We start from the raw sequence: 26,033 nt of genomic DNA on the forward strand, positions 1-26,033 counted from the left end.
TTATTATCAACTTTAGTGAATTCATTCACAAAATCATAAAATTGAAACAACTCGTCAAGCCTTTAGAGTTTAGAATCTCAAGGAGACTTTGCTAATAACCATATATATTCATCAGATTATAGTCTCTTTATAACACCAAATATTGTGGACTCGTCCAAGGACACCAAAATGTTAATGTAAATTAAGAGGATAATCTAATCGTATTAAGTGGTTTTGTTCCTTCCTCTTTAGTGATGTCAACTAGGGATGAATCCAAGAATTAAAAGTGAGCTAGACTTTAAGTGTCGAAGGAGTGGATTAAGCACCAACATAAAATAAACAAAAGAAAAAGGAAAAAAAGCAATACATCAATTCCTTTTGATGCCAAATTGTAGGTTATAATATATTTATGTAATTTTTTTTTTTGAATTGGATTAGAGCTCAAGACAGCCATATCTTAGATCCGTCGTCTTTGATATCAACTCTTGTTTATCTTCTTTCTCTCATTCTTTTTCCCTTGAAAAAATGTTTCATATACGTACCTTAATTCAAATTGAATACCTTACCAACACTTCTTTGTATGAAACAGACCCACCTCCTCAAACTACTCAAGATGATATATAATCAGCAAACACGTACAAACTATAGGGAACACTTTTATGTACATCATTTGGTTCTCTTATTAAAAAAAATTCAAACCATGCATACTAGAGAAAAGAACAGCTGCACAAAATATATGAAACAAAAACTGAGTCCAAAACACAAGTGGAGATATTGATGCGACTTCTCTTGACTTTCTAACCATCTGGCACAAACCTTTCATACAGCTAGCTTTACCATTCAATCAATTCGATTGTAGAAGCTGGTATGACAACAAGACAAATGGTCTACTAAAGCTACTTCATGATATATCTATATAGTAAAATATTTAAAAGCGTTACCATGAAAAATATATTACATGTAAACATGCAAAGTAACCAAATATATATTTGGTACTATCTTTTTCTCGACCTATTTTTCTTCTCCATCTAATGTCATATCACATCGTTATATGTCAATTGACGACTCCTTTACCACGTAACCCCTAAGTTGACCATCAAATAATAGTAAGTCAAATGAGTTTTGAATTAATCTTGGTTGATCTTGTCGAACTAAGCTAGATTTACAGTCAGCGAAGCCATATATATATATATATCACAGATAAACTGTCAATCACAAGAGATCTCCTAAACCCTATTCCGAGGTTAATAGTACTGATGAGTCAGGCTTCACTCCATACATACAAATATATATATCAATCCTTTGTACTCTGACAACCATAACCCATGCAGATGCAGGGAGGCTTCTCTTTTTCCTTTAATTTTGTACTATATGGCCTTATACACCACCTTTATTCTCCAATGGAGAGCTAATTAAGAAAGCTTTCTTGGTCCTTGCGAAAGCAACCAGAACCCAGATTCCTTCAGCCACAATGCTCATGGATATATGGACCCCACCTCCTGGCTAATAAATTATATACATCATTCATTCTTATATATATATATCGAGCTCCTTCTCTCTTTCCTATATTCTCCCCTCATGTTTCAGTGTAAGAGCTTCCACAACTGACCATATATGTCCTAGGTTAGCTTCTTCAATTGATGTTGCATGAATTTTAGTGACACCAAGCTTAGTTTTCAGCTCTCCTTTATCTATAGTACACTACTCTTGCTTCGACCACACATGATGAACATCTAAGGATTTTTATTATGTGCATTGGCCAGGAATATTTGAGTGATTACTAGCTAGCTAGTATAGAAAAATTCAACAGCTTGGCTTGATTATTATCTATTGGAGGGTAAACATTAATTATACAGATAGGTGGGAGTCATAATCACTCACAGACACAGTGCATGCGTACATGTATATGAGGGAGAAATGTATTGATACAAACCATTCATGCAAGTAATAGCTAGTACTGTTGGTCAAAAGCTGTTCTTCCTTATCTCTCAAAAGATGAGAAGTAATGTTTCATGAAAACTTTAATCTGAAGGACTCTTACAAAGATGCAGGAAAAAAAAAGGCTTCAACTGTAAAAAATAATAATAATACTATGTTACTTTTAGCTTATATATATAAGATATGGATTTTTTTCCCGAAAGTATAGATAGATCTTGTAAATATGTAAAGAACTCGATATATAGATCATATACTATAAGAAATAGCTTAACCTGATTAATAATTAGTAAGATCTTTTCTGCTTCAGAGCACCCAGAAACATTGCTCAGAAATGATAGTCACATTAAATAAATGAATATTCTAGAGAGATCAAAAACAAAATAGGGAATAGAAAACCCTAATATTGAAAAATGAATGGCGATATCTATTATATATATCGAATGAAGTGAATATTAACATGTATTGCAGTCTTATGTTTACAAGATATTGTGCAGACGATCATCATGCAATTGCATGATCACTATGTAAGGCATTTGCAATAAATAAAAGATGGAAGAGAGATAGATTTATGAAGTTGATTGGAACATTTTATTTCGATCAGAAACAAAAAATAACCCACACCAGAACACCCAACCAAATTAATCCCGTGCACATGCATCAATTTACATAATTCCACTGTATGAAACTAAAATACATAGCATAATATAGTTGAGAACACACCGACCCAAATAGTAACCCGAAATTAATTAACCGAGCCGAAATTAACCTAACTACATTTCTTTGACTCGATCCTCGTAGAATTCGCCATAGATCACAAGTTAACTAATTAAACTGCTTAATTCTTCTTAATATGATCTAGATCCATGTTCTTCGAAGCCATTGCTAAAAAACTAAGCTTCTACGTACTTAATCAATAGCATAGTCTGTTATCATGATCACATTATATTGCCTGGGGAAGAGTCGTTGAATCCGGATAGATCCACAGCCCATCCACCGCCGCCAGCGCTACCACTACTGGTACTCCCTCCGCCGCCTCGGCCGCCGCTTCCACTCCAAAATAATTGATCATTGAGCGAAACGCCGAGATACTGCATTCTCGCTAGATTTGTAAATATTTGTCGGTTACTGTTCTTGTCGTCCATTTTCAGTGCTGACGGTCCCGTAAATGATCCGGTGAAGTACGTGCCTCCGCCGTCGCCTTCGAAAGAGTAGACAGCCGGCACCGGATCTGGCGGCGGTGGCAGTGCATGATCCAGCTGCCCTCCTCCTAGAAAAGGAATCTGCGGCAGCTGCTTTAGCCTCAAATTCTCGGCAGCAGTGGCAAGCTGGTAATCCAATGTGTTCGCCGGCGGTTCGACGCTGTCTCCGAAGCCACCAAAGTCGGGAAGAGCGTGAAACGAGGACATGAACGGAAGCTGGTGCAACGAGGCGGCCGTGGTGGTGGCCGTGGAGGAGGAGGCTACAACATGGATGGCAGCGGCGGCGGCGGATGACTTGGTTGAATTTGTAGCTGTGGAGGAGGGCTTTGAGCGCTTGTTGCGGCGGCATCCCCCGCCGACGGGGATGTTGCGGAGGGCGCCGCCGCGCGTCCAGTAGCGGCGGCAGGTCTTGCAGAAGTGGCGCGGCTGCGAGAGCGAGTAGTTGTTGTAGTAGCAGAATTTGGTGTTACTGGAATCGCACCGCGGGCACTTTAGCCCTGCCTCCGGCTGCGGGATCTTAGCCAGCCGCCCCCGGTCGGGCATGGACCCAGGCGGCCGGATCGATCCGGCTGCCAGGACCAAGCCCGCTGGCAGCGGCAGGTGGGAGATAGCAGCCTCTCCACCGCCACTGCTACTGCCTCCTAGTAGATGAATTTGCTGTTGTTGTGTTTGCTGCTGCTGCTATAAAATAGATAAATATTTAAATGATTAACAAGTGGATGATAACTCCAAAAAAAAAGAAATAAAGCAAGAAATTGATGCTTTATGTGAAATGATGGTATATTCAAGAACAAAAGGGTTTTGTTTTTTGCTTCTTTCTGGGGAGATGCATAAAGAAATTAAAGATACTACTGGAGAGAAGGAAAATAAAAAATAAAAGCAGGAGAAAGGAAGATGGACTAGCTAATTGAATTCGAGAATTGAAGACAGACACTCACCTGGTTCGAATTGGGTGGATCTAGATAGAGAGGAAGAGAAGAGAAAACCATGGTTGGCCAACAAGCTAGCTATAGCTTTGTGCTTCCTCTTCAACCTTTATGTGTGTGATTTCTTTTTGAGCAAAAGGCTGATGGTGGTGGAGAATCACACATCCTCAAGGAGAGTTGCAGAGAGAACAAGGCAAATAAAGGAGAGGAGGAGCAGAGAAAAAAAAAGTAGCAAGGGTTTGTTTCTATATTATCATGTAGTGGCCATTATATTTATATATCTTTTTAATTCATAGTGTTTAATTTGGTTGGTAAAGAGAGGTAGAGAGATTCCTTAGCCTCGCCTTTAAGCTTTTAAGGGTGTGGCATGCCATTACAGTAAGGGGTAGAGGACTGCTAATGCAGGATAAGGAGGGGAGTGTGTTCATGTTGAAGGGTATCCTTATTAATAGAAGGATTATGAGGATAATTGTATGACACCTCACTGAAGATAATTGTAATCCTTGTCGACATGAATGGATGACATATTTTGAACCCGAGCTAGCTAGCACATATAGTTAACGTAACCCTCATCATCAAAGAAGTTTAGCGTTTCATGTTTCAGTACATTTGAGCAGGGAAATACTCACACCTAATGTTATATGAAAAAAATTTGTAGTTAAAGACTGAAAAAACACGTATTTAATATGCACTATCAACAAAGTGTTCTATTGGCAAGATCTCCATTTGTTTAAGTGTGTACTAAATATATTTATATTTCCTTTAAGGATGTGCATTACTTGCGTTTCGAACTAAAATTTACGTCAAACATAGGAGAATTCAACGAGTACACAAGAAATAAGAGCCTACGTGTGTTGTCTATTAACTAAGTAGATTTGGGTCAAATTTATAGTCATTTTAGATGAACATATACTATACATTTGCATGCTCAAGACCAATTCAATTAATTAGTACTTTAATTTTAATAGAATTGGAAATCTTTTCGCTCATAAAATATGGAACGGTAGATTAGCTAAAATAAATTTTTTTATAAAATTAATCTTGAATATAGGATCATAATACAAAAGTTCATTTTAATTTCATTCTATCGGTGAGTACCAACACTGCGACTCGCAGCTTTAAATGAAATCTTGTTATTCTTCCCCATTCCGGTGTGACACAGCTTTACCCGCTGATGCTGAGCAGTCAATGTCTAGGACCCACAAAGTGGCCCCACGCATCAATGATCAGGGCCGACCGGCGGTGTCGCCCGACAGCATCGCGTCCGTCGCGGGTGCTTATCGTCGTACGAACGCGCGGCGAGGATTGTCGCCTGGTGCCGGGACCACCTAGCTGACGGCTGAGATGCAGTGGGAAAGCAACTCCGTCTCTTTTTCGATTTAGTTATCAGTCGATGCGATTAGACACCTTTTAATCGATCGATTTACCAAGAAAAAATCAATCCAAAATTCTAATATTAATCTAAATGTTTAAACAGAAATATACAAACCAAAACTTAAATTGATTCAGTACAGTTAGTTGGGTTCAATTTGTTTTGATTTGCAGATAGAGTGAATAAAAATTCGATTAAGTTGAATTAATCAATAAAATTTAAAAATGCAATTTAGTTATTTCAGAAATTTATTTTTTTTAAAAAATATTGATTATTTTAAATAATTTAGTTTAATTTTAATTTTAAAATTTTTATTTCAATTAAGTCGAATAAACTGATATTATCAATCAAAATGAATTGAATTGGAACTGCAACATTATATAGTATTGTATTGAATTTTAAAAATTAACATTAAAAATATTTTAATTATCTGTATTATTTGTATTTTTATTTTCTATTAAAAGTATTATTTTTAGTAATTTAAAGGTATTAATTTTTATCAATTTTTATGTCAAATAAAATAACTATTTTATAAGCCAAATAGAGAACTAGAGGACATTAAAAAATCAACAAAATAGAGAGAGAAAATATTAAGTAAAAGATGATAATCTAACATCAATTGAATAAATATTTAAATAGTCTAGAAATATAAATGATGAAAATAATATTAATAAAAAAATTAAAATTTTTTAGAATTTTTGAAAAGACTTTAAGCACTTTTAATTTAAAATTGGACGACTGGTATGATCAGTTACAAATATAAATCTATTTTAATTTAATATATTATAAATCATATGATTCAATCCGAATCAAATCGAAGTTTATGATCCCTACATTAATTTTTGATCAATTTTTCAATTGTGATGTTGAAAAATCAACACCACATTATAGTGTTAGTTTTCAAAGCAACGAGCGCTTCAATTATTTATTTTTAAATATTATTTTTAGTTGTATTATTTTTTATCATTTAATTGTATTATTTTTTGTCAATTTTACTAATGATGTTAAATTAGTATTAAAATTCGATTAATTCAGTCAAAAATCAAATTAATTGATGATTTATCAATTCAATTTGTTCAATTTTTATCGCAAAGGCCAATTGGTTCGGTTATTTTTTTAAAAAAAAATTATTTTATTTGATTTTGATTTAACTGATTCGGTCGATTCAATTTTGCACCAATTACTCCATCCTATTTGTATATTACAAACCAATTCATGTCATGACAGACTTAATGCTTCACACAAGAAGCTAAATTTACTCGCATCATCAGTTACAAGTTCGATTGGGGCATTGCATCTACTTTCTCGAACAAAATGCACGTCCATCTGCATCAAACTGTGACGATTCTGTCACAACGAACTTTGATCAGCTTTGGAAGACCTCGGTGGAGAAGTCATGCATGAAAGCTAATAGGTTAGGCGTGAATTCTCTTCCCAATTCATAACAGAAAAAGCGAGTACCTAATGGAAAGGTGTGATAAGTTTCTAGGTGAAAATTAATCTGGCCAAGCATGAAAAACATGCATCTTAGTAGATCGCAAGACCCAGTCGTCTTCCAAGGGATATTTTATGAAGCTAGCTTAAAGAGATGTTAACTAGCTAGGTTTAGTATAATCTTATATAAGTGTATGAATGCAACACGACAAGCGAGAAAAGATTCTAAAGTACCAAAAGAAAAACTAAAGCACCAAAAGAAAAGAAGTGATGTCCCAGTTATATAAAGTATATGTTAAGTGCACTTCTCTAAGTTTGCCCTCCACAAATTCAGACGCCAATGAAGGGATAGTTACAGTGGAGGAATCCAGTCGTGAAACATAACGTAGCTCCTACTTGTATAGCAGAAGAATTGCATTACTGATAAAGGCAGCATCAATAGAACATCAAATTCAAAGTGTTGTCAGCTTGAACGGCAGCACCAAAAGCAACAGTATCTGAAAAGAAAGGGAGTATTTGATTGATGAATATTCCATCTAAAATGAAAAAAAATATATAGCAAAAGGACACACGGTGGAATGCAAACATCTCTGTTCCTTGGAGACTAGGTTTTTGGCGATAGGAGGGAATTAAGGTGCTGGTCTTATGGTCATTGGCGATAGGAGAAAAATATTAAGGTGCTGGTCTTATGACTGCAATTATTCTTTGCTTTGGATGTTGGACAAGGTGATTATATCTTTTTACAATAAACAGTCTGATTGCATAGCTGCTGGACTCATTGCATGTGTGCTATATTGGAGTTTATGAAATATATACAAAATTTGATTGCATAGTGATATGTAAAAGATTGCAAATGTTGGAGCTTTACACATACATTGATACACATGCGCAGTCGCATGGACTGTTTTTAGAAAGCATTGTTAGCTAAAGATTTATATTTATTTTTTTCTTTCAAAAGGTTATTATCTAGAATGGCAATAATTCAGTGTGAAACAATGTTAGCTTTGAAATGATTATCTATCTAGTGTTGACTACTTTCTTTTCACTTTTAATGAATTAGAAACAAAAGGTAAAATAGTGATTCAGTAACTTCCATGATAAGATTGAAACCTTGTGTTTCGTTTGCTATCTGTGCCAATAGAGAGAATACCTCGCTAGGAAATTTTGAGTCTTCTCTGGCCATTGAATTCATGGTGTTCAGCTAGTGCCTCATGACAACAAAATTAATCAAATCCACCTCGAGTGGTAGCAGATATTTCATATAGATTTCATCTTCCAATTACCTAGTAATAATAGGTTTTCCATATTTCGCATATACAATTTCCATTCAAGGTAGTCCTGAAGAACAGAGTTCTAATGCAAGTTATTTTAACAATTGAAGCAAAAGATTTATCATAGTCAATGAGTTAAAATATATCTTTCAGCAGTCTATTTTTAGACTAACAAACTTAAATAATATCCGATAAGTTGTATATAAAATTCAACCTAAGAACCAGTAATCCATGAGAAGTTGTCTATTTTTAAACTGAAAAGCTTCAATATTAACAGATACATTGTATATAGAATCCTATCAAGTAAATTATCATACCTTTTCGTCTTCATTGCACAAGATGGCACATCAAAACAACGACTTCGGCTTCACTCCACATAATAGAACATCAAAACAAGAGGAAATTTATCAGCTTATTTATATACAAAGATGAGGAACAACTTATATTGACTTTTGCGTGCGCCTCCACCAAGAAGCCTCCACACTTTGAATCTTGGTTGCTGACTGTATACTCAACACCTTCAGTGCTGGATTTGCCATACTCATTCAGCAAGCCAACCCTCCAACTAGACTGCAATCTGTAGAAGAACAAATTCTTAATCTTCTGAATGGAATGGAATTGAATTATGCATGGTATGTGATTATAAAATTTAAACAAGAATAAACCTCGCATTCAAGGATTCAATCTTATTGTTGATAATCCTATTTGCAGTTCTTCTATCATTGCAACTTGCCCGTCCTGACTCCTTGCTTTGGGAAGTTGATGGTGATTCTTCTTCACAGTGTGCGACAATAAGGTGCATGGGTGGATCATAAACATCAGGAGCCCGTTTCACATGTAACGTGAAGTCTGATGGTGAAGCTTCCCTTCATGGCAGATTTGAGCTTTGGGGGCACCTGAAGAATAGAAGACAGTAAATGCATAAATGCATTAAGGTTTGCAAACATGAACGTGTATCAATATATGGAACAATCCCGTGCTAGTAAGTATAATCCAATGAACAAGTTCGCGTTTGAAAATTGACTAGCAAAATCTATCTTTTGAAATAAACCAACTAAGGAAGTTTAATCCATATGAAAAATTAGGATGAACTTATCTTCCTGCTAAAATATTTTCCTTATAGGCAAAAAAATCACACATTCGGAATAAAAAATTGAATTATCAAAAATTTTTACCTTTACCAACGCGATTGCATATCCAAATAGTGTATAGATGACTAGAATGTTATACTCAAAAATTAAAAGGTTTGTATGGTCTTTCACAAGTAAATTTTCAGTATAAATCCCAAGTATTTAGACATAATTTGGAGAATCAGGAACTCACGGGAAGAGATATTGATAGTGCAAATGCAGGATTAGACTTTGTGGAAGAACACTGATTTGAAAATTCTGCGCCTAGTGAGCTACAAGCATCGCCTATATGAAGGTCACTAACATCTGCCACCAATGTTGAAGGAAATGTTGCAGATTTGGCCAATTGGCCTTCTGTTTGAACCATGTAAATTAACAATCTATTTGGTACAATTAGAAATGAGAAGGTGTGTAGCTTTGATAATTCAAAATCTCACTGATAGAGATATCCATCAACTAAACCGTCGACAAACCACATCCAACCCAAACTCCAACTCCCAAACTATTTTTTTTAATTCTTCTTTATTTCCATTTGATTCGAGATATCATCATCCCCACAAATCTCAAAATCTCACGTATCCATATTATGAAACTCACAAATTCCCACTTTTACCTAGCTACATCTTGAAATTAAACATTCATGATTCATTAATTCCACCAAGATAATTAACAAACACTCCGAGCCAAAGAGGAAAAGTGTAGGGCCTTGATTCATTTATTGACCTTGAATATATATAATCTCTGTCCTGGAGTTGATTGGATCATTCATTCCACTGAAGGTTTCCGAGCTAGGAAAAAATGGATCTTATAGAGTGAAATTTATTGAGGCATGTCCTCTGATTAATTGTTTATAAAAGATCTAGTGTATATAAGTAAATAAACGAACCTAAAATGAAGGATAGCAGCTTTCTAGTAGCTGTGCATGCAGTAGAAATTAAGAAGAGCACGAGTAATATAATTATAAGAAAACAACAAAAACAAATAAAAGTGGCCTTAAATGATGAGAGTTCCTTGCTGATCTGAAATTCTGATGGATATATATGTCTAAACAATGCAAAAGAGCATTGGCCATATAATTAGATGGATGTACCTCGGAGACATTGACAGATGGATTGGAATTGGATCCTTCCTTTTTATCAGTTTGGTGGTCATCACCACTTTAGCTGACGCCCACGCCCTTGCTTTCTACAGAAACTACTACTGTTTTGTTTTGTTGTGCTAACGCATGATAACTGTTAAGACCTGACCTCCTATTCTCTTTCTAATTAGGTCTCTAAGTCCGAAGATAATTAGTCTTAAATGAATATATAATTATATCTTCCATTTAAAAGTATCCTAACTGACTAAAATCTTCTTCTCCTTCGTCAAGAAGATGAAGAGATTCTGTTCTATGGTGGTGTCAAAAAATAGAAATAGTGAAAGAAAATATACCTCGATCATACAATCTTATAGAATTGAGTGTGTTTAATTGTTCATTGGAGAACGAATTTAAATTTGTATATATCAATATCTATAAGTTCTTTTGGTCAATCATGATAAATACTATTTTTTCTTGTTAGGCCGGATATTTCTAGCCAAGAGGTAATTGACTCATTTTGACTGATTAGGAGTATAGATTAAAAATGAGTAGGTTTTTGATTGTCTCATAGTAACTATATATTTCCAATGGAAAACTTACTCAGGTCCTTGTTCATGTTCTTTAGGTCTTCTTTCTAGTCTATGGAAGGATTGATCCCTTGAACTTGTTGCTCTAAAGTTAATAACTTATTTTCAATGGTATAATGAAGTGAGGTAATTAACAAGACTATTATAGTATTATTTTATTGGACATGAATTTAATCACTTCTAAGACAGAGCCCATGATTATATTCTACTCAGATTGATTGTGAAATTTGATTTGAAGATTTAGGATTGATCGGTCAAATTGCATATAAAAAAAAAATCCAAATTGATCACAAAATTTAATTGGATGATTTAGGATTGATATGATGAAAAACTAGATAACTAGTGCCAATTAAAAAATTTAAAAAAATATTATAATAGTAGATAAACACAAGTATCAAGTACGTAGGTCCCATGTAATTGGCTCGATTTCATAGACCCAATATATTGAAACGCATTTAATTAAGGAAATAGATGTAAATTCATAAATTTAATATTTTAAAATTTCATAGGACACAACTTCTTTGTACAATATAATATAGTGATTTTATTATTATATATATATATAATTTCTTTTGATAATTATATATAATTAAGCTTTTGATAATTATATATAATTTATTATATTAAGTTTAAATCTCTTTAAATTTAAACCCAGTTAATCTTTCATTTTTTTATGTAAAAAAGGTGGAATCTGTCACCTTAGCGACCCCACACGATCGGTCCCATGATCATTTATGAAAAAATAAATCGAAAAATTACAGTTGATTATAGTGTTCATCTTTCATTTTGATTATATGCACTAGTGCTGTCTGCTGAGTCAGTCATCAGCCATGTTCATGTTCCTTCAAGTCCTTTCATATTGCTACTTGGTGATTTGACATGGAATGGGCAGCAACGTTGTCGGGCTTCGAGCATTGAAGAGAAAAAGGACGGCAAGAAAGAATGTTGCTGATGAGAATGAAAGATCAAGGTTGGGAGCAGTAGAGGCTAAGAACAAACAAACAAGCAACGAATAGAATATTCCCAACAAGTGTTTTATTTCTATTTTTTTATTTTCATATTTACATTTTTGGACTGTTTGTGATTTGTTAGCATTCTGTTTATTAAAAACATATTAAAATTCCAGATCTCGGATGACTTGTTCAAGGAACTAAGCAAATGGTTAAACCCATTCGAGAAGAGAAAGTAGTTTGGATTTTAATCCAACTCTGTTTCTGCAATAATGGGCCGTAAAACCATCGATGAAAAGCCCATGGACTCACGAGAACGAACACTGATAATTAATATTCCTTGCCGCAGGCTGATGTAATTTTCACCCTGAATTCAAGAACAGAGGAGCAATTTGACCTAGCAAAATCGTATGACTTTGTAATAGTCAAGGTAAAATATAATTTTATCAAATTCAAGAGTGAAATGACAAACAAAAATATCAACTCTGGGAAAAGTATAAGTTTTCTCAGTCAAACCTTCTACGACCCGCAGTAGCACTGTGCAGAATCTGCAGTAGAACATGAACATTTTGCCTGCGTCTCTGCTGCTTGCCTTGAATCTTTATGAAGAATAGTTTCAGCTGCTCAAACAACACTAGGAACAATTTCTATACCGATCATTAACAACGACTTCAAACACTTTTGACTTCCATGCAGAAGTTTTTAACACACATAAAGAATCATTACCTATGCTGCTTGCCACTGATCATTTGGCATCCCCTCCTGTAGGGGTTTGCAGCACCTGGGGAGTGTGGCAGCTGTAGTAAGGCACTCCAGACTTGGTGCAGGGCACCACATCTCCTTTAAGGGCCTCACAACTTATGTACTTCTTACCTGCATTGCCCACAGCAGAAATGAGCCACACTATAGTCTCAGAGGTCTAAAGAAATCAATTTGGGAAGAAGTTATCACAGTGGTGAATTTGGTGGGCTTCCAGCTATGATTATACATAGGTAAGTGAGCAATCACTATCTATATATTCAAGTAAAAACAAGGATCAATCTACCATGTTTGAGTATCGTCATCTCGACAGTATGATTACTCCCCTCTTTAGGTGGCAAATTTTTGAAACCTTTGCTCTTTGAATCCAACCTCAAAGGCCGAAGGTTTGAGTCATTGGCAGGCTGGAGTTGGGGAAGTCACTAACCTATACATCTGAGAAAATGCTGTAGTAATGGCTGCAGCTTAGTCAATTTATCTAAACCAATCCGAGGGAAAATCCTATGCTGATCTATATACACAGAGATACAGAAAAGATCCAAGAAAAATGCAAAGAGCAATGAATAACAAAAGTTGAAGAAGCAGGGTTTTCATGATTGGCCAATAGAACATAGAGTAAAAGTAAGAGTAATGATTCTCTGCATGACAACTTAGCAGGAAATTATAGCAGGACAGACACAGGCGGCTGGGTCCCACTTGCATGCAGATGGACTCCATTTCCACGCCTGTGTCTTTCCTACTGGATTTTCATGCAGAGAATCATTACTCTAAAAGTAATTTGCAACAGAGAAAGGTAAACATAAAGTTAAAAATGAGAAAAACACATAAAAACTAAATAAACATTTTGATAAATAGGCAATCTAATAGATGCATTTGAGGATTAATGCAATTACCCTAAACATAAATTATCAATGAATTTAAAAGTCCAATTTAACTTGTGCAACTTTTATGTATAAGATAATGATACATACAAAAGGGAAGAAAAAATTGATTGTGACCATCATAGTCAAGGATTAGGAGTTCTAAAGCACACTTTGCCAATTTATTTCTTTAATTTTAATAATTTGGTATGTGATTTTATTGTGTGCAAATCACGTTTTTGTTGTTGTTGTTGTTGTTTGGTATTGAATTTCTTTCATGCAAGCTGGGCTAGGTAGGGCAAAAGTACTGATCAATAAGGCATTGGTTATGAGAACACCAATGCTTGTAAGTTGAGATGGACAACTTATGAATAAAAAAAAAATGGCATTCTTCCTTGGATGGTTCCCTGGGAGCAATGGCTTGTCTCTGCATTGTATTTGACAAAGGAGATGGAAAGCCACAAGATGTTAGTGTCTATTTGTTCGCCAAAACATTAATTGGTTATTTGCTGGTAATTAGTTGTTAAACCTCTTAAAATAATATTGGTTCATGGATAGTCTTAGGCTGTCATTCTTAAATGTGTTGAATATTTATGTTGATGCTTTCCACACACTTCCACTATTAACTTGCTTAAATTCTCAAGGAAATCTGTTTCAGGTTCTCGCGCTTTCAGCTACTGAATCCCCAACACTAGTTGTTTTGCTAGTTGCCTATTAAAAGGCAAGTCCAATCGTGCATGTTTGCTAGTTGCCTATTAAAAGGCAAATCCAATCATGAATCAGAGTTTACACTGATTGATAGTCTGCTGCTACATTTTGATGGTATTCTTCATAATCTCTGAGCTTTAAAATGCCTTTCTGTTCTGAACAGTTCTCTTTCAGTGTCGACCAATGTACCATAAATAAAATTCACGAACAATTTATGAAAAAACCTTGTTAGCAAACTTATCTATGGCCCAATCAAACCTCTCCCAACAGTGTCAGTTATGTTTCAAACTCTGGTACATTGGCAAAAAGTCTTTTGGCGAAAAGTCTTTTCCTCATGTACGTTCTTCTTTCTTTAGGATTTTATTCAAATGTATAAAGTGTAAAATATAAATATACATTGACCATAAGTTCTTCCTGTTCATTTCACATTCATCGTCAACATGGCTAGCAGTGCACAGTTTTAGGCGTTGTGATGCCTTTTTCCATGTAGTCGATGTGTTACTTAAATCTGATAGAACTAAGATGATAGACCATTATCACTTAAACCATCAACTAACAAATTTAAGATACAAACGCTTAATCATCTAAATCTATTCCGCTTATAATGACAGGCTTTCTGTTGCAAGTGATGCCGATTCATTCTGTTCCGTTTTTCCGGGGATTTCATCTATTAAATTGAGTTAATCTATTCATCGAGCCGGCTATACATTCTCATTTAAAAGCAAATTTACATTTACATGTTGATTATATGTATGAAATTTACACACAGGAGATCAGATCATATCCTAAAGAAGAGATCAGCAACATGATTAAATAAGTCATGTGAATTGCAAAGTAAAAGAAAGGGTGACGGTGGAGTACCAACCCACATGCAAATGTGAAATATCTCAGCCAAATAATTAATAAGTAACTATGGCTCTCGAGCAAACGCACATGATTAATAAAATAATGGTGAAATTTAAAGGTACGTTGGAGCATTTCAATCAATAAAGACTGTTTAAGCTAATGGTGCAGGTAGCAACTAGGCAAACTGTTGCATTCTGCGTGTTGACCCCGTGAACTTCTCATAACTTTGCCACCTGGGAACAACCTGCTTCGAGAAAACTCTTAAAAATCCCCATCAGGCACTGATCTCGAGAAGGTGAGTCCAAAAAATTGAGGTGCAGGAAGTCAATGCCGTGTTCTAAACAAATCGCAACAGAGAAACAAAAAGTGTCATCTCAATAACAGTTAAAGCATGTGGCCATGCAAAACACCTAAAGAGAGAGGGAAGTGGCAATGCAAAAACAATGTAGTCAAGACAATTTAAGCTTTTCAATAGTAACAATGATAATAAGGAGATTCAGTGCCGTTTCTTTATGCTCACAAAGAGAGGTTTTGGGGAAGCAAATAACATTAGCTTTCCTGGAATTCCTCCCTCGGCCGCTTAACTGCGTGCCTTACTCATCAAGGTAAAAGAAAGGCTTCACCCACGGAGACCAATGCTCCTCGGTTGCAGAACAACTACTTAGTATATTTCCTTTCGAGTCTTTTTAGGCTGATGCAGTTTTATCTTAAAATTTCTTTGGTAACTTTGTTCTTCTCCCGTTAGCTTGGGCAATTATTCTCCCTCGAGCTGGTTGTTAATCAGTTTGCTTTCGAGAGAGCTGCGCGAGATTGGTGGCTTTGCCTCCTTCCCTTTCCAACATGGTTTTGTGCTTCCTAGGGATGCACATGGCACGGACGCCCTCGATTTCCTTCTCTGCAAGCTCCAGTTTGGAGGCCCTGCTCACGTTGTAAGATTAGTCTTTTAAGCCTAATGCCGTTTAACAATACATATCTTTATGAATTGAAAGGTTAACCATGCGTACAAAAGAAATTTTCAACTAGATCTCCTAATTCAATCATGTGTGGACTCCTAAAAAATTCATGCATGGGGAGCAAACATTGAAATTACCTGCTTGCTATTTAATGTTCAAGCAATTCAGATTAAGGTATTTATACTGAAGAAGATGCTAAGTTTAGACTAGGCATGTTAAGGAGTTGGTAATCATATGTTTCTTTGGACTAGCCATGCATTGACATGGATTCAAACAATTTGACGACCAAACAAGATGCATGTTAAGTGCAACTGTGGAGTGCGAGTGAACTTTTTACAAAGTAGACTACATCTGTTTTCAAGAAAGTTCCAATCTTGCTTATCTTGTTCAGACATTTATGCCATCTATTTGTCAAGGGGTGCTGTAACATAGCTTAAATGTAGATATTTCTACAGCAGAAAAGGTAATTTGAGCTATTCTAATGCTCAGCTTTTTTTCTCCTTTGAAGAGAAGCTAATGAGCATCTAACTACTACTCCTATCATTAACTGCAAACATGTCAGAAGAGATAAGTTTGAATGGAAGGATTCAATGATAGAGAACAAGACAAAGGCAACATTTGAAGTAGATGGTTCATTCAGAGATGCTTAGCTGGACATCCAACGTAAAGACAAGGTTTGCTGGGTATTGCAGCAAGGAATCCAACTATATCGAGCCTAGTAGCTTCAGCTTTTTACCAAGCAGAGCAAAAGGCTGTGCTCATGAAGCATCAAGAGGGGTGCAGAGTGTTGCAAAGGAATGTCTGACATTACCTATTGCGACCAAGGGAATCACTTGAGCTCTTCTCTACCAAATAGAGTAAAAAGGCTGTTCTGCTCTTACCAGTTACCCCCATCAACAGAGGCCACTTTAAAGGAATTCCGGACATATTAACAGTGGACACCTTCTAGGACAGCATGAGAGGTCAGCATCAGCATCTTGGCCAGCAAAAATTGTTGCCATAGCCAACAATTCACATGGTTTAAAAGTAAAAGCATCATAAGCTTATAATACCTCACTCGATTCAAAAAGCACCCAAACAGCAATGCTATGGGATTCATATTTGACTAAACCAGGTTGAAAATGGTGATTCTATCCTTTATCCAAAACTTAAAACGGATTGCTAGCTAGATATTACATATTGTGAGCATTCCCTTTCTTAAGTCACATTGGATATTCATAGCCCCATTTTGGAAGAAGTTTGTTGTTTCAGCCCATGATTCATAACTGAGGATGATTGAAAAAAAATAACTTGGGTGGTCATGAAATTTTCTGAAAAAAAAAGTTAGTAAAGATATAGAGTTTGTGTTTTTCCTATTCAATCAAGATCAAGGAAGAACCTTGCGAAAGTTTACCTGTCAGCATTGTAAGAAGAGGACCTTTTCAGGCCCGAGAAGGCGTCTCGGCCATTGCCCGCCTTCTTGGTCTCGATCAAGCTCCCGCTGAAGTATTCTTTGTCCTCCATCCGGATGGCCGCCAAGCCATTGTCCAACAACCCATCCAACTTCCTACCACCCAAATCCGACCCAGCACGTGCCACCGCCCCCTGTTTGCACAGTGCTGGCGTCTGCGGCGATACCGAGCCCCCGTGGTGGTCCTTCATGTTGATAGAGCCGCAGGACAGAAGGTGCATCAGCACGGCCGACGCCCGTATCCTCCCGCTCGCGTACGTCCCCACAGTCCGCTCCTGGTCCTCTGGCCCGGAGGCGACGGCAGTGATGGCGCGGGCGTCTGCCTTGATAAGCTTCTCCAGCGTCTCCGAACTCGACGACGACAGCGGAGGAGAGATATCCTCCCGCTCCAGCTCCGTGGTCTCCTCCCTCGAGACAGCTGCGACCGATCGCCGCCTGCTCCTCCCGTCGTCTGTCTGCGTCGACGCGTCGGCCGCCTTGGCGCCGGTCTCGGCCGTCAGGTCGGTCTTGTAGACCTTGTATTCGTTGAGGTCGAAGGAGCTCCAGGGCGTCCTCTTCCTTCTAACCTGCAAGCTCTCGAAATCGTCGTGCACGGATTTGGGGATCTGCAGCGGCTTCTCGGAGGCGCTAAATGCCGCATTGCCTTCCTGGAAGCTGGGAGCGGAGAGGGGTTGAAGAAGCTCAGAACCCTTGAGAACGTACTCATGGCCACGCGTTGGGTGGATTAGATCGTCCTCCGTGAGGTCGTGCCACACGAATCCATTCTTGTAGCTCCTGAAAATTTCCCAATCCAATAACAACACAAAACCTAGACGACAAAATATGCCAAAATCAACGAAGCAAATCGATTGAACCACACCTTTTGGAAGACCAGGAATACAAATTAGCCATCCCCTTGCCTCTAAGGACGTTGAGGCGGTCGATTACATCTAGAAACAACAAACTGGACTCAAAAACGCGAAGAACAAGAAACAAAAAATTGGACTTTCCGATCGATTTAGTGGAGATCATGGAGCATACCTCGTAGGTAGAGGCCGTCGGTGGAGGAGAGAGTGACCTCCATGAAATGGGGGTGCTCCAACTGGCCTCCGCGGGACAGGTAGTAGACGACGGAGACCTTCCTGGGCTTGGGCTCCTTCCAGACCTTGGTCCTCTCGGGGCTCGTGTCCTTGTCCCTCCATTGCCGCAACGGATCCATCCTCCCGCGCGACGAAGCCACCGCCATTGCACTTGCTGGTACAAAACGAGGCAACACTTTACGACGAGTTCAGCGGTCGAACACAAGGTGAGCAAGCAGACAGACGAAGGTCGGCAAAGAAGACGTAGAAGAAGACGATGTGAACTGCGAAGGAGAGAGGAAGGAGGAGGACGGAGAGCGTGGAAATGCGCAGGTGGTGGTGTGTACTGATTAAATAGAAGGACGACCAAGATGTCGAGGGTTGGAGAGACGGCAGGTCAAAGAAATTGACTCAAACTCCAAAGCGATTAAGTCTGGATTTTGTAGTACGATCCGTCCGATCTTTTCAACCAAATGTGAAGTGGACAATTTAGCACGACGCTCTCGATCACACTTCGTTGACTGCGAAACTTTGAATTTGAGTTGTTGGGTGGGCAACGCAATTGGTTGGCGATTAAATTATGATCGCATTCGAATTTAATATTATATATTATTATATATAACATGAAAGACACGAAGCGCCATTGTTTAGTCAACTTTCTCAGGCAAGTGTGGAAGGATGTTTGACCACAGGCCTTCGCGCTTACTCCGTCAGACACGAGTCCACCAATATCAGGTTTTATTTATATTTTAGGTGGAAATTGTGAAGTGCATTTTTTTCCCCTTATATTATATATTTGTTATTAAAAGATAAGAAATTGAAAAGAGTGTTGGATCCGGCCCAATTTGAAAGGTCCAATAATTAATAGAGGTCTGGCGCTGCTCTTCGGCTCCGTGGTCCGTCCTGGCCGCGATGGTACTCGTTCTAAGCCTTGCCAGCCTCGGAAGAAGAGGAAGAGATGAGGTTTCTGATGCTTCCAAGGGAGAGGATTCCATTTCCTGGACCCGGCGATTCTGCACCTCCTCCGCTTCATTGAAGTGATCACTCTCACAGTCGCTCCATCAAGTTGCCGGTGGATTAAATCTTGTGTTGCGTCTTGGCGATTAAAGGAGAAATAAAGCAAATAATTTAGAAATGCTCCCAATTCAGCAAATCTGACCAGAATTATTGCCTAAACATCAGTAATTATTGCCATTGTTCGTTCAATATTTTTTGGGATTCAGGCAGTCAGTTCATCGATGAATCTGTGGAAGAACACTAGGAATGCATAATTCAGTCTTTCTGTATCAACACTAGTACTCTCATAGAGTTGCTTAAATATGTCAACCACACCTTCCTTTAAAATGTGCCAGCAGTTGTAGATGAATTCTGAGTTGAAGACACATACCAAGCGATTTCAACCTCCCTAACTCGTGCAAATAGATTCAATTTCTTCAATGGTGAAAGGAGCAGATAATTTAGTCAGGTTTTGCCTTCTGATGCAACTGTGTCGCGAGCAAATATCAAATTTGTGGTATGAGCGGTCCCTAGGATGCTCGTAAGATTAACAAAACAGAATTATCTCCCTATGAACAAGTCATTATTTTGGCACACTAGCAACTGAAATATTTAATAAATTTTTACAAGTTTGGGTGAACTAATGTTAACCCTCATCTTTTAGAGCAAACAAGAAAACAAAAAATAATGCAGCAAGAACTGACTGCAAATATAAAAGTAGGGAAGATCTTTTTTTTGTGGTGCATATTAACCTGCTGCATGCTTATCAGTTCTTCCAAGACGAGACATGTTTTGCTGTTTCTGAATGTGTGGGGGTAAAGTAAGCTGCTATCCATGGTGGCCTGGCCGGATATTGGATTCCTCCGCGCTGCATCAGGGGAAGCATTAAACCTTCAGAACATGGATCATCATCTGCTGCATGTTTCGGAGCTAAAACATTTCCATGTTGTGATGAATCACATTCGAAGCATTTGGAGAGGTTTGAAGTCTTGTTGATTTGGCAATTACATGTCACTGTCTTTACCGGGTGAAACTTTGGCAAAGCCTGAAGAAACAAAGGGTTGAGAATGCTGAGATGAAAATCTCATCTTCACCTTGCAAAAGGAAGCTGATCACTGTAACCGAAACGGATGATATTCCTGCAGAAGCTGATCTTGTTAAGAGTTTTTTGTCATCATCAAAATGGATCTCGTAGGGAAGCAGTAACTGAAGCCTAATGATACGTTTGTCCTCTGCATAAATCGAAGACACACTAGGCGATGGTATTTTTTTTATTAAAAAAAATTACAATATTGGGAAGAAGACTTCATGTCAACTACTATTTCCAACTCATTAATGTGTCGACCAGATTCTTGCTAATCATAAAATTTACATGCTTGTGATCTTCTACTATATTTTATGCCAATTTACTCTTGATTCCACTAACTACAAGGCTCTCCGCTTGACTTTGCAGAAGAGAAAAAATTTCCAATTCACCTCATTGACTTTCAGGCGTGATTAATTTCTTGGAAGAAGCTAGGTTCTTCGAGATTATTAATCGGCTGAGATAACGACTCCCTTTTTCTCTCACGTGAGTGGGAATCTATTTGATCTCTCCACGCAAATCCAACAGGTCTGGATTTCTGGGTTGATATATACACACGCGTATCATATTAAGACGCTAAGAGCACATCTACAGGGACGACAGAGCCACCCACGTCCAGCCTAGAACATGCATGCAAACCACCCCCTGCTCAGTGTGATCATGCAGGCAACCTCTCCAAATTACTATATACTTCAGCCAACAAAGCCCATTCTCGATAGTCCCACGCAGGTTCTCATCGCGTGGTGGACAACTCATGCTGTGTTTGGGAGTCCATGATGGTACCAAATGTGCTGGCACCTCGACATGGAACCATTTTTGTCCATCTGCTGCACCAATGCCAAGTAGCGTTAATCATCAAAACAAACAGTGACCGTGTACTACTGTGATCTCCACCTCCAAGCTAGCTAGCTACCTAGCAAGCCACTCCGATCTGATCCTCCTCTCTGTATCCTAGTCCCAGGCACAGTGCAAACTGCCGGAACTATTTCATTGTTTACAGCTGAAAAGGCTTCATGGCACATGATGGAAGCACGTGGTTTGCAGCAACTAGAATATATGCTCACAGGACTGGGTTCCCCTTGTACAGCAACTGGCTTCTTCTGTTTCTTCTCGGTATCAAGTGCGATCTTATGCAGCCATACTGAGATTTATATATCACCCTTAAGTAGTAAATATACTAAGCAATTAATAATTTCTCTACGTACCTTGCATTTTGGAGGAAAATAGGTAATATATCATCACCCTTTTGGTGTCTGGGGCTTAGCTTCCAAAGAAAAGAGCGTGGAACACCACCACCACATGCTAGCTAGTTCTTCACTTGCTTGTTCGATTTCAGTATCATATTGTAGTCCCTCAGCCAGCTCATTTGTCAGGGATTCCAGCTAATTCATCCATATATATTCCCTCTTCATCTCAGTCAAACCTCAATTATAAGCCCTGCACGCATCTACCGTTCCCTCAAATATCACTCGAGGCATCATCCACTGTTAACTTTGCGTCCATTAATTTAGTCGTGCTACAGTTGTCCGTGTCGCAATCAATGTTTCTGGAACAGTGATTTACCGGTCCGACCAAATCGATATTTTGGAAAATAAATTACTAAATTTTCGAATTAGAAGGAAAAAAAAAAACCGGCCGACTGTGACACTAACACGGGCGGAATCTGCTGTGCTGGATCGGCCAAATCCAATTTCTATTACTAGATCCGATCCAATGGCGCGCCCGACTTGGCTTGGATAACATTTGAAGGCGATATGTTGTCGTTTTCCGTTCCATGGCATGAGTTTTAGGGTCCGGTTCGGTGGTTCGGTCGTAGCCTCGTAGGAATCCGTTTTGTTCCGTGGCTGACCAGGGGGATACGGAGGCACTGACTGTTACGGACGTTGGACTGCAACGGTTTTCATTCCGCTCATGCAGCTTCCACGTGCGCGTGGGGTCCAGTTACAGCTTGGGACCGGGTGGATTTCCTCTCCTGAGCAGACCTGGTGTTTACTGCGCCTGGAGCCTGATTGGGTGGATTTGACATGGGGACCAGCATCCCATCGCCATACGTGGCTTCCTCTTGCGGCCTCATTGGCAGTGCGAGTCGGGCGGACGAGTCCCCGCGTTGATTCTATTTTTGTTGGCTTAATTTATTGGGTCCAATTAAAGACGAGGAAAGCACGTTGATAGGCTGTCCGCTTCATGTCGCTGCTTTATATTATCCACTTTCTCTTCATTAATTAATCCATAAAAATGCTGCCCTTTTCTTCTTAACGACAATTAATAATGCTTCCCCTTCTCTCTTCCTTCTGGTTTTTTTCTTATATAGCCTCGCTCCTCCTCTTCCTCGCCATTCTCTCACCGTTATTCCTCTGCTCTTTGCTTTCTTGGCTTCCTTCCTTCCGTCCTTCGACCATGGGGCAGCAGTTCGGCGACACGACGCTCACCAAGGTGTTCGTCGGCGGACTCGCGTGGGAGATGCAGAAGGAGGCGCTTCGCGAGCATTTCGACAAGTATGGGGAGATCCTCGAAGCCGTCATCATTTCTGACAAGATCTCTGGCCGATCGAAGGGCTACGGCTTCGTAAGTTTCCGTAATGGTGGTTTGTGAGTAGGGAAATGGGTTAAAGTTGGAAGTTTGTTGTGTGAGTTCTTGCGGAAATTAAATGCGTAGGTGACGTTCAAGGAAGCAGAGGCGGCGAAGAAGGCGTGCGAGGACGCGACGCCTGTGATCAATGGTCGCCGAGCAAATTGCAACCTTGCCTCCCTCGGCGCCAAGCGCGGAGGCGGCGTTATCCGGCACTCTCCTCCCTCCACTCCGGCACCACTCTCTTCGCGTGGGGGCCAACCACCACCACCTGGTATCATTCGACTCGGGTTTTGATCTTCTGACCGTGTAGAAGTTACTCAATTAGTTTATAAAAAAAAATGTGATCTTTGTTGACGAGAAAGGCATGGCGGTCGGATCGAGAGTCGTGTCGCCGGCGCCGCCGGCTGCGCAGTGGTACTACCAGAACCCCTCTGGAACTCCTCCGCCGCCGTTCCAGCTGCACCAGTACCACCACGGCCTTCTTCCCTTCTACTCCACCTCCTCTGCCTACGCGTAAGTCTCCCCGCCCTCACAGGCGCCATTTCGCCAACGGAGAAGGCGGTGGCGCAGGAACAAATTACAAATTCCGCCGCGCGCCGTCTCCTGCGCGCGGGCCCGCGCACATGCAACGACTGTCGGGGCCCGTCACGTGGCGACCTACCACGTGGTCCTTCCTCTCCGCGGGCCCCACGTCGTAGTTTGAGTTGGAACGGCGGCCCGGGCAGCTGTCATCCTTAATCGCTCTCCTTCACGTGCGGCGCACATGTCCTTATCTTAACTGACTTTCATTTTCGTTAATTATTTGCAGGTACTCGCCTAATTACATGGCGGACTTCGGTTACAATTCGGTAAATTCTCACACGCTTCTCCTGCATTCTGAACAAATAATAAATAGTTAGTTATATATTAGTGACTGCTATATCTGTTTCAACTATAAAATCCTTCGAAGAAATGACATGGTTTGGTGGTGCAGAAGCTGAGCCCAACTGGTGGAGGAGGATACTACCATGGCCAGTTCTCTTATCCAGCAGCAGCTCAAGGAGGAGGAATGGTAGCTGCTGCAGTTAATGGAATGCTACCAATGTACCCTTTCTTCCACTTCCATCCCCACCAATCTCAGGGCATGTCACTTCCTGCAACCCACTTCTTCCCTCCCTCAGCAACGGCTGCCATCCCCACCATCATCTCCTCCGCCAAGCCTGCTGCAATCCCTCCTGCCACTGGTAAATCACTACGCCTCTGGTTCATCGTAGAATATTGTTTGCAATCAAGCAGCATTGCATTGCGTCACTGATATCGCAATAGTTTGTGTCGCAGTGGAACAAGTCAAAGGAGCAAACTAATGAATTACATGGTTGAGGAGGAATATGAATGGTTCAAGACAGTCTGCAAAGATAAAGATGCAAAATCTTTCATTGATTATTATTCTATAAAATCTGGGGATTCTTTGGTTCCTCTCTAACCTGCATCGAATAGATAGATGCACAATCTGTAACAAGGCAATTTTCGTTTACCAACTTATTATTCTTCATGGTAAACCTTTTTATCAAGCTGCTGCTTGGAATTTGCATAACCTTAATTAACGACAACCAACATCGTAGCTTTGTGATTTCTCGATCAGCTGTGATTGCTCGTTTGTTAAGTCTCCTCGTATCCTTTCGGGTAAATAATAAAGTTGAAGTAGATGTTAAATCTTTATGTTTCAAATTATATTGTTTAGCTCAAGTACTTTGACTTATCAATAATAACTTCTGAGATATACACAATTTGACTCCAAATAGAGACACTACTCCTTTCGAGTCTTAGGGAACTTGCAATGTCTTAAAACTCACAGTGAAAATAAGAGAAAGAGAATTAGCAAAAGAAACAAAGTACTAGGTTGTTTATGTTAGATTCAATGGAATCCATATATATTTTCATAACGATATGATATTATCCACTTTGGATTCACGCCCTCATAATTTTTATTTTTAGTTTTACCTAAAAGACATTGTACCAATAAGATATTTTCCATCTTATAACCCCATAATCTTTTTCATATATTTTCCATATGATAACTTTGATTGTATTCCAAAAGACCTCATACCAATGAGAAAGGATCCATCTTATAATTCAGGCTTAATAGTCCAAAAGACCTCTTAATGGATATTTTCCATCTTATAATCCAGACTTTATCCAAAAGACCTCATACCAATCCAAAAGACCTCATACCAATGAGATATTTTCCATCTTATAATCCAGGCTTTATCCAAAAAACCTCATACCAATGAGATATTTTTCATTGTTAGATCCAATGGAATCCATATATATCTCCATAACGGTAATATTATCCACTTTGGGCTCATGCCCTCATGATTTTTATTTTTGGCCTTTACCTAAAAGGCATCATACCAATGAGATATTTTTTATTTTATAATTCTAGGATCTTTTTCATATATTTATAATGTGAGATTTTTGATTGTATTCCAACAATTAGAGGGATGAAAGCTTATTTCCCATGGGGCAACAAAGGGTACAATTCTAAGGGGCGTAGCCTTTGGCAATGTACATTTCGTGTCATTTGATGGATGCACATGCAATGTGGGCGTCGTGACCATTCGATGCTTTAAACCAAGCATGTGTGTTTCTACGGTCATTCATTCGGGAGAACAACTATATACTTTTTTCTTTTGACTTAATTGAGCTCCTATTTATATCCAATGAAGGCCAACTTTAGATTTGATCTATTTCATTTTAATGTGGACGATGAGATTTTCCCGGAGAAGTAGACAAAAACAAGCGCTGCATATGACTCGATCAACCTCTGTCTCTTTGCCTGCACTTCGTTGTCCTTCACTGATCCCTCATTCCATGCATCGAATCACTTCTCATCCCGTGAAAAGCG

General features: G+C 38.9%; 2 protein-coding genes and 2 pseudogenes across 4 annotated transcripts; 1 reads left to right on the forward strand and 3 right to left on the reverse strand.

Moving 5' to 3' along the window:
• Nucleotides 1-2,549: 2,549 nt before the first annotated feature.
• Nucleotides 2,550-4,263, reverse strand: LOC141835240 (uncharacterized). Of its 2 annotated transcripts, none has more exons than XM_074722670.1 (2): nucleotides 4,055-4,263; nucleotides 2,550-3,794 (listed from the first exon to the last, which is right to left on the reverse strand). In XM_074722670.1, exons 1-2 carry the CDS (start codon nucleotides 4,103-4,105, stop codon nucleotides 2,853-2,855), a joined length of 993 nt encoding a protein of 330 aa, XP_074578771.1. In that variant the 5' UTR covers nucleotides 4,106-4,263; the 3' UTR covers nucleotides 2,550-2,852. The 2 variants fall into 2 exon arrangements, with proteins under 2 accessions (XP_074578771.1, XP_074578770.1); XM_074722669.1 differs by having other exon boundaries at nucleotides 2,550-3,797.
• Nucleotides 4,264-7,283: 3,020 nt separating this feature from the next.
• LOC141834498 (uncharacterized) lies at nucleotides 7,284-9,616 on the reverse strand (annotated as a pseudogene).
• A 5,867-nt stretch (nucleotides 9,617-15,483) lies between these two features.
• On the reverse strand, nucleotides 15,484-18,802 carry LOC141834751 (protein SOSEKI 5-like; annotated as a pseudogene).
• A 4,130-nt stretch (nucleotides 18,803-22,932) lies between these two features.
• LOC141835173 (putative RNA-binding protein ARP1) lies at nucleotides 22,933-24,722 on the forward strand. Of its 2 annotated transcripts, none has more exons than XM_074722603.1 (6): nucleotides 22,933-23,143; nucleotides 23,234-23,420; nucleotides 23,512-23,662; nucleotides 23,958-23,997; nucleotides 24,123-24,372; nucleotides 24,455-24,722. In XM_074722603.1, exons 1-6 carry the CDS (start codon nucleotides 22,976-22,978, stop codon nucleotides 24,490-24,492), a joined length of 834 nt encoding a protein of 277 aa, XP_074578704.1. In that variant the 5' UTR covers nucleotides 22,933-22,975; the 3' UTR covers nucleotides 24,493-24,722. The 2 variants fall into 2 exon arrangements, with proteins under 2 accessions (XP_074578704.1, XP_074578705.1); XM_074722604.1 differs by having other exon boundaries at nucleotides 24,467-24,722.
• Nucleotides 24,723-26,033: the final 1,311 nt, after the last annotated feature.

This window comes from Curcuma longa, chromosome 9, assembly GCF_044706935.1.
Source record: "Curcuma longa cultivar G26 ecotype Majalengka, Jawa Barat chromosome 9, ITB_CL_G26_1.1, whole genome shotgun sequence".
Lineage (NCBI taxonomy): Eukaryota > Viridiplantae > Streptophyta > Magnoliopsida > Zingiberales > Zingiberaceae > Curcuma > Curcuma longa.

Excerpts from the sequence above, each read along its gene's own strand:
- LOC141835240 (XM_074722669.1), bottom strand. The coding sequence starts at position 4,105 with ATGGTTTTCTCTTCTCTTCCTCTCTATCTAGATCCACCCAATTCGAAC. Across the intron at positions 3,798-4,054 it reads ATCCACCCAATTCGAACCAG|CAGCAGCAGCAAACACAACA; the intron begins GTGAGTGTCTGT and ends TCTATTTTATAG.
- LOC141835173 (XM_074722603.1), top strand. The coding sequence starts at position 22,976 with ATGGGGCAGCAGTTCGGCGACACGACGCTCACCAAGGTGTTCGTCGGC. Across the intron at positions 23,144-23,233 it reads GATCGAAGGGCTACGGCTTC|GTGACGTTCAAGGAAGCAGA; the intron begins GTAAGTTTCCGT and ends TTAAATGCGTAG. Across the intron at positions 23,421-23,511 it reads GGGCCAACCACCACCACCTG|GCATGGCGGTCGGATCGAGA; the intron begins GTATCATTCGAC and ends TTGACGAGAAAG.